Here is an 8,239-nt window from a genome sequence, read left to right on the forward strand (position 1 = left end):
TTACAGAATCCACATATTCCTGCCAGTTTTAATATCTATTTTGTAATCAACAAGTGTGTAACCCCGGTCAAAGTTTGACACTTCTCTGGCCATTATCTCCGTAACCGTTCAACTTTGGACATAGGTGTTTTGGGTTATATCGGCATACTTTAACATAAGGAACACCCTCCCGAAGTTTGGCACATTCCTCCTGGGACACCCTGTATACTGTGACGTATTTACGCTATAAAGGACACCCCCCTTCCAGCGGTGACGTAACAGCATTGGAGCAACTGTTGCAGCTACAGTAACAGGCCAGTAAACACTCTGCCTCCCCTGCGGTGACATAACAGCACTTCCCTGTATGACGTAACAGTGGACACCACTATTAACACAAGGCAACAGAGAACAGTATAAAAAGCTGGCTGAGCAGTATATGAGTCAGAGTGTGTGATCATGAGTGACACAGTGTGGATCATGTAGTCGCTGAGTCAGCTGCAGTCTAGCATTCGCCGGAGTGAATGGCAGTGACTCCAGCTGTGGAAGTAATTGTGATACTGCAGATGACAGTAGTGGTGTAATTGTGAGAGGGAGTGGAATAAATGTGCTATACCCAAGACAGTGTGAAGTTATTTGTCGCCTGACATAGACCCAACTCGTGACAATTTGGTGTCAGAATTGGTTTACGAACTTAAACACGCAACAATTTCGTCAGAGCTGATTGACTGAAGCGATTATTGAACTGAAGACGGAAGTGTGTGTTTACAGTGTTGCCATACGAAAATGGAACAAATAATCTAAATGCTGAAAAAAATGGATGCCGACAGGAAAACCGACAAGGAAGAAATGACGGCCGATAGAAAAGCCTGGCAAGAAGAGATGGCGGCAGAAATAGAAGCCTTCTTAGCAGAAACGAGAGCCATTAAAGCAAGGACAGCTGCCATGCGAGACAAGAGGTTGAAAGCCAATATGAATGCCTGGCAGGAAGAGACGACAGCCTGCCAAGATGCAATGGAGACAAATCCAAGAGGAAAAGAGGATATAGTGGAGCGGCAGAAGATTCCTAATGAAGAGGCTGCAATTCACCCCCTAAAGACATGCCGAAATGAGAGAACGGCCTGCCAGGAAGCGATGGAGGCAGATGCAGAGAAGATTGAGCCCGATTCAGAAATGATGCAGTCTGTAGTGGAGCATCAAGAAGTACCTGTACAAGATGCCATAGTGATACTGGTTGGAGAACCTCAAGAAGAAATGACGTCGATTACCCAAAAACAGATGATGGCCTGCCAAGAGATGGAGGCATGTCAAGAAGAAGAGCCAACCTCAGTGGACATGAAACCTGAGGCAGGAAAACGATGAGAGGTCCCTGTAGAAGACGCCGAAGTAATGCCAGTCGGAGAACTGAAGAAGAAAAGGCGTAGGGGCCGAAAACTGGCCGTGCAGCGCCACCACCAGAAACCGAAGAATTCGACATGGGAAAATTGTGGACCCCAGAAGAAACTGGCTGTCGTCCATGGAGGGACAACATGCCATGCGAAAGTGGCATGGAAAACGCCAATAGACCAGAAGATGTCCCGTCGTGCAACAGTGGCATGACACAATAGACATCGTAAAGTCATATGTTACCCAGGAAAAGTGTTGCCAACGCAGAGAACTGGTTGCTTCTAGAACTAGGATGACACACCATGCAGGAGTGGCACGGCGCAAGGATAATGTCATCAGGAAAGTTCGTGACAGGGACAATGTGGTTTGGGAACCCGGAAAGGATGGACGTACGGAAGGAGCCAACAGATGCACCAGGAAGGCACCGACCTGACCAGGAACCAAGACTTTGAGGAGCGGCTATGGCTTTGAAGCGAAAGGACAACCAACGGGAGCTACAGTAAGTCCATTGGGCTGGAAATCGTGAAGCGAACAATAGGAATTTCCAGTAGGTTACCAAAAATGAGGAAGTGGAACTTGTGGAGGGGTCAACCCCCTCCAAAACGGAAGATGATACTTCAAGCAGAGGATGAGCTGATGACGTAGAAGTACCGGCCTCCCCAGCGAGAGCGAATGTGTGATGGATGAATCTGAGGAGTGAATGTGATATGACGCTGGGCCATGGAAATGTTTGGGGTGAACAATCTCAGGAAGGAAGCGGATGTAACAGCTGGAGAATAGTTGTTGCAAGAGGAGTAGCCGGACAAAAAGAAGACGTTGAAAGAACAGCCTTCAAAGAAAATGAATGGGGATGCACCGTTAGGCTATTCGGGATGAACAGCCTTTAGAAGGGAGCAGCGTGATGTATTTGTGCTATGAAGGACACCCCCCCCCCCTTCCAGTGGTGATGTAACAGCATCGGAGCAACTGCCGCTGCTACGGTAACAGGCCAGTAAACACTCTGCACTCCCCTGCGGTGATGTAACAGCACTTCCCAGTATAATGTAACAGTGGACACTGCTGTTAACACAAGGCAACAGGGAACGGTATAAAAGGCCAGCTGAGCAGTTGTGAGTCAGAGTGTGTGACCAGGAGTGACACAAGTGGATCGTGAAGTCGCCATGTCAGTTGCAGTCTAGCATTCGACGGAGTGAATGGCAGTGACTCCAGCAGTGGAAGTAATTCTGATATTGCAGATGGCAGTAGTGGTGTAATTGTGAATTGTGTAATTGTGAGAGCGAGTGGAATAAATTCGCCATACTCAAGACGGCGTGAAGTTATATGTCGCGTGACACATACCCAACACGTGCCAATATTGTAACACCCTTTTAACATATTCATGTAGTGATGCTGAGACACTTAGGTTTTATCTTTACCATTTACACGGCCTACTTCGTTTGTTTATCTGTGATTTATTTAGCAATGGCTACTGACAGTACCTTATTTTTTGACGAGACTGTACAGCATCAAATGGTAGGATGATTAGTGAATACTGAATTAGAAACAATGCAGGAGTAAATGGTCATGGCCTAATTTGAGGTACAATCCTGGCATTTACAAAGCGGGAATGAGGAAAATCATGAAAGACCTCAGGGAGAGCCAGCATCTTCCTGAGATTTGAACTGAATGCGTTGTGAACATGGGACAGAAGCATGAATACCTGAGCCAACTTGTTCATATGAAAAACATATTAAATGACAGAATGATTATAAATGATGAACAGGTATTTTTCAAGTGCCATGCCATGAATGGAGCATGGAGTTGAAGTTTCATGCGTACTAACCTAAGAAGTATTTGTGTGCTCCAACTATTTCACCACTGAGGGCAAAGCCTACGATATCCATCATGCAGGAGGCTGGGTGGCCCTCAACACCCATCTGAATGTGGTGGCAAAAAGAAAAGTCATACCCATGCCAGCAATCAAACCCAAGTGGGCCAGTCTACAGCCAATCACTTTACCAACTGACCTAACATAGGTCCAGAACATGGAAAGGGAAGCATTCAGACCTAGAAGGATGTGACACCATTTAAACTGGTTGAAAGTAAACAACACTTTGGAGGAAAGTGCTGTCTCAGTCTTCAAGGCAGAAGAGTACTCTTTTACCCTGAAAATGGTGGAAGTATGTTCCTTCAAAACATCGGTAATAATCTTCCAGTCTAACATGGCACTGCACCCCACAAGGCACTAATCTTCACAGTCGTGGCTGTGGCAACCTCAAATTTTGTGAACGCAGTACTCTTCAATGGTTATTTTGATTTCAGGATATCTTCCTTCCAACACCTGAATGTTTGACTGTATTTATACCACATCCCTTAGGGAAGTCCACAATACCATGATGACTGGCATAAGTTCACAAATAACAGAATGTGCTACCTGCAAAATATGAAAGGCGATAATGACAGTAAAAATGTTAATAAGGAAACTGAGACATTAAACTCACCTTCTTCATCTACCCATTTCATGGTGAAAACCTGGTCTTGAGGAAAGCGGCAAATATCCCTCATTTCTTGACACAACTGCTCCACGGTTATATGTGGATCAATGTAGGTAATCATCACCTCTCTAGAAAGAATTCAAACAATACTTCACAGTCACTTGCATTAGTTAAACAGAAGTTGCTACAAGCAACAAACTATAAATAAGTAACAGACTCTCAATTATCTAGGCTAATGAAGTGAAGAAGAAACACAAACAATCTATGTAGGATATAAGGCTCTCACAGTAGTGGTTTTGCAGAGTTCTATCCTCCTGAATATAACAGTCCATTGAAAGTTAACTGATAGTTTGGAAGGAAAATGTCACCTCAATCTTCAACCTTGAAGACTGATGTGACATGTATCTATGAAATGCTCACTGACTTTCAACAGACAGTATCATGTTAAATCCCAGAAGACAAGGCTCTCTGGAATGTTCTCTTTCAAATTATAAGTAAGTAAGTAAAGCTATTCTTGTAACAGGCCGTGGAAGTCCATAGGGTTGTGAGATATTAAGGCTAACACATTTTCTAGACAATTGGCTCAGAGATGGCAGTAAGGTTGTCAGCCTTACACACCAGCTGTGCTTTACCCCCAGGAAGATTCCTGGTACTGTTAGAGGCTGAGTTGAACCCAGGGCGATAGTGTGGCTGGAAGGATTAGGTATGTGGGAACATCCCACATTATCATGCATTTCTGCAACGCTTGCTCTTCACATCACTTTTCACCATCACGCGCGCTAACCAATCAGATTGCTTCAAACGTTCGTATTTATACTGCGCTCGCTGCTAGCCCGCATCTACATCATTACGCGTGCTAGCCAATCAAGTCTTCCTCCTCAATTTCGAGTTTCGCTCTGCCCACCGAGCAGTGTATAAAAATGGGCAGCTCCAATGGCGAGTGATCAGTTGACTTCAGTCTACGATCAAGTAACACCAGCCAGCAGGCTTCATCGCCAGCGCTCGGTCTTTGGAAGCACTGGCAGGCTGCGCCAGGCTTGACTGCCTCGGCCCTCCGGCTCTCTTACACCCGACTCACTGGGGCACCGCGCCTGGACTCGCCAGTGGTCATGTTACTGTCCGACCCACTGGGCATCTGGCGTAGCCACTGCCTCATAACTCCTACGACCGCGCTCAGCGACTAGCCTTTCACCAGCAGCCGCCGCACTGTGATCAAGCAACCTCCAACTCACGCTGCCGCACGGCAACCGAGCAACCTCCAGCCACGGCCGCACTGCGGCCAGGCCATTCACAGCAACTAGCCTCTCTCCTTACCGGCACGTGCCGCGCTACCTCACTGGTCAAGCATCTCAGCAACCACGGTCCTTTTCAGGGCCAACAAACTGTTCCAAAGAAGTGGGTTGTCATCGGAGTAATGACAAAACTACATTAAGAGCCCCACAGGTAAATTGAAAAATCCACCTCATTGGGATTTGATGCTGCACCCTTCCAGCTTGTAGCATAGTGCGTCAACCAACTACACTACTGCATGCCACCTCTCTTTCCGTTTATAGTTTATTTAATGATACTGTCAGTAGTCAGACTATATGGCAATAGGCAACAGAATGATTAATGAATGATGAATTACATAGGATGTGGAAGGAAGCAGCTCCAACACACCATCCCACCATTCATTTGGAGGAAAACCATGAAAAACCTGTCAGAATTGTCGGGTTCCCATTACACATTCACTCTCAGGCATGGCACAACCTGAGCCAACTTGCTCAGATAGAAGGTTGGGTGGGCCCCAGAGCTGGTCTGGATGCTATGGAGAAGAGAAAAATCTCTTCTCCCTGCTGGGAATCAAACCCTGGTCATCCAGCCCATAGCCTAATTGCTATACCGGCAGAGCTATCCCAGCTCCTCAACTTGCTCGGTATGAATTATCTAAAATCACAAATATTTCAAAGCTATCTTATTTTAGACTCACATAGTATATACAGTGCTTACAGTAATACAACCAACTACGTATAACTCTTTTGCTCATAAGATGTTTTAACATGACCAACACTGTAGCAGCTGAACTCTAAGGTTCAACATCACTAATACTATCAGATTTATCCAATACATCTGTATTCAATGACACGTTATGTTGGGTGAGTCCAATTTACTCGTATTTTAATTTATTATCAGGAATGCATATAGGATATCGGTGGGAAAGCCAGAAGAAAAGAGACCACTGGGAAGACCAAGGCATAGGTGGGTGGCAATATTAAAATGGATCTTAGAGAGACAGGATGGGATGGTATGGATTGGATAGATCTGGCCCAGGATAGGGACCAGTGGAGGGCTCTTGTGAACACAGTAATGAACCTTCGTGTTCCATAATATGCTGGGAAATTCTTGAGTAGCTACAGAATTGGCGGCTCCTCAAGAAGGGCTCAGCTTCATGAGCAAGTAAGCATGTCTATATAAAGCTAAATAAGGATGTTCTATGAGAGGAACAATTAACGTAACATAAAGTTCTGGAATGAGGTTTTCATGTAAACAGCTCCATTTATATTGACAGAATAGCATAAATTATAAGTGAAACTTACACTGGGAGTTATGAAATATATGCACAGATTTGTGCTTCCAGAAGTCATATTTCAGTTTAAAACCCTTAACTAACACCAGTAACATTTAAGTAGCTATACTGAGCCCAGGTAAAGGAGATTCATAGGTGCCTGGTGTATCTCCCTCCCCTGTCCTCCACTCATTAACAATTCTGCACATAACTGCTGGTAGTGATAACTACACAGTAAACTTCACTAGCAATAAGCGCTTTGGGCTGACTGCTATGGGTTCAAGACAGCTTGCAGGGAAAACAGCAGTACACAGAGAGAGTAAACTTAAGCATTATTATCCCCAACACCCATGGGACTTTTTCTAGGATCTCAGAATAGTTTTGCTTCAACTCAGAAATATCATGAAGAAACAATTTTTTCTAGGCTCATAATTATTGGCATTTGTTCTATTTTTCATTATTAATACAATCAGGCGTAATTACATACCCATTATACGCAGTTTTCACTCGGATTTCCGGAACCTCTGCATCTGCTGACAGCTGTGTTGGCATTTTGGTTAAGTTGTGAATGAATTTTTTACTTTTTCTGAGCCTGCGTCTATAAAACCTAATCACTACTACATAAAGCTGCCACAGACAATCCAATGCGGCCTGCGTGGATCACCTAACCCGCGTATGAAGTGTTGGAAATCTGCAATTATTTAAATATCACTTCAATATTTTAACACAAATATTAAACATCGTATAATTAGTTGCTCTTACATGTTATTACTATTGCTCATGAAAAGGCCATTTAACACGCAACACACATGCTGACAACACACAAAACAATTCCTTCTATGAAAAAACCGTGGTTCTGACTCATGCACACCTGAGTTGTTTACAATTCCGTGTATACTATTACATGCAGTTGGGTTTAGATCTCGGCTAGAATAGATGGACGTCAAATGAATTTAAAATCCCAATCTCCCTCCCTCTTTTACGCATATGAACTCAGCAAATGAACGTACAAAACAAGAATTTACAATTTTATCAAATATTTCACTCAAATTTGATAGATTTAAGCTTTTCACCTCATAAAGCAAACGCATAAAACTCACCTTTCAGCACGTTCTACGACTTGCGTTCGCACAGGTCGCATGAGCAACTTGTGTGACAAATAGCCACTTGGCACCACCAGCGACAGCAGCACAGGTTCTCAGAAATAGCGGGGAATTTAATTCCGAGCTGTTATAACATTCCTTTTACAAAACTGAAGGTTCATTTTGCGTTGCTGTTTCTCATAAGCACGTCATTGGGTCCCATCACTAGCGGATATATCTACCCATTTAAGGGTTTTGATGACATAGCAATTGTTTATAATTATCAATGGAATAACAATGAACACAACACTCAAAGATCACTTTTAATATTATCCACATTTACACCTAGGTCTCCCAAACGGTACTTTCTCTTGAGGTTTATCAGTCAGAATTTTCTATGCATTTCTCATTTAGCCAGACGTGAGTTCTTGAATTACTGACTGTAAACACTACAGTATAAATTATGGTGTCCCCTAATTATGAAACTTTCTCCATTTCTGTTAATTTAATCTCTCTTAGGTCTATCCTTAGCAAACAGATCTTAATACATTCAACGTATATGCTTTGACTGTAGGAAAACCTGAAGTTTTTATCTTAAAAAACAAAATTACAGCATGCCACAGCTCAGGTGCTTAGGCACTGACCTCTCACCTTGGAGCCTTGGATCCAATTTAGAAGAGTTCACTTGAAATTTGTGGTCAAGGAAGTGGCACAATTTCTCTGGTGTTCCCTGCTAATCATCATTCCAACGTTACTCCATACTCATTTATAAACAC

General features: G+C 43.6%; 1 protein-coding gene across 2 annotated transcripts in view; it reads right to left on the reverse strand.

Annotated features, from left to right (window-relative positions):
* LOC111863176 (atypical protein kinase C) overlaps nucleotides 1-7,527 on the reverse strand; it is a 464,860-nt gene extending 457,333 nt beyond the window's left edge. Inside the window, exons 1-3 of one of the 2 annotated variants that reach the window (XM_023849234.2) lie at nucleotides 7,482-7,527; nucleotides 6,869-7,072; nucleotides 3,843-3,964 (exon numbers count right to left, since the gene is read on the reverse strand). In XM_023849234.2, coding sequence (XP_023705002.1) covers nucleotides 3,843-3,964; nucleotides 6,869-6,933 — 187 coding nt within the window. In that variant the 5' untranslated portion in view covers nucleotides 6,934-7,072; nucleotides 7,482-7,527. Of the gene's footprint in view, nucleotides 1-3,842; nucleotides 3,965-6,868; nucleotides 7,073-7,454 lie in introns of both variants that reach the window. The other variant, XM_033750950.1, reaches the window with a different exon arrangement.
* Between the last annotated feature and the right edge of the window lie 712 nt (nucleotides 7,528-8,239).

Source organism: Cryptotermes secundus, unplaced genomic scaffold (assembly GCF_002891405.2).
Source record: "Cryptotermes secundus unplaced genomic scaffold, Csec_1.0 scaffold339, whole genome shotgun sequence".
Taxonomy (NCBI): domain Eukaryota; kingdom Metazoa; phylum Arthropoda; class Insecta; order Blattodea; family Kalotermitidae; genus Cryptotermes; species Cryptotermes secundus.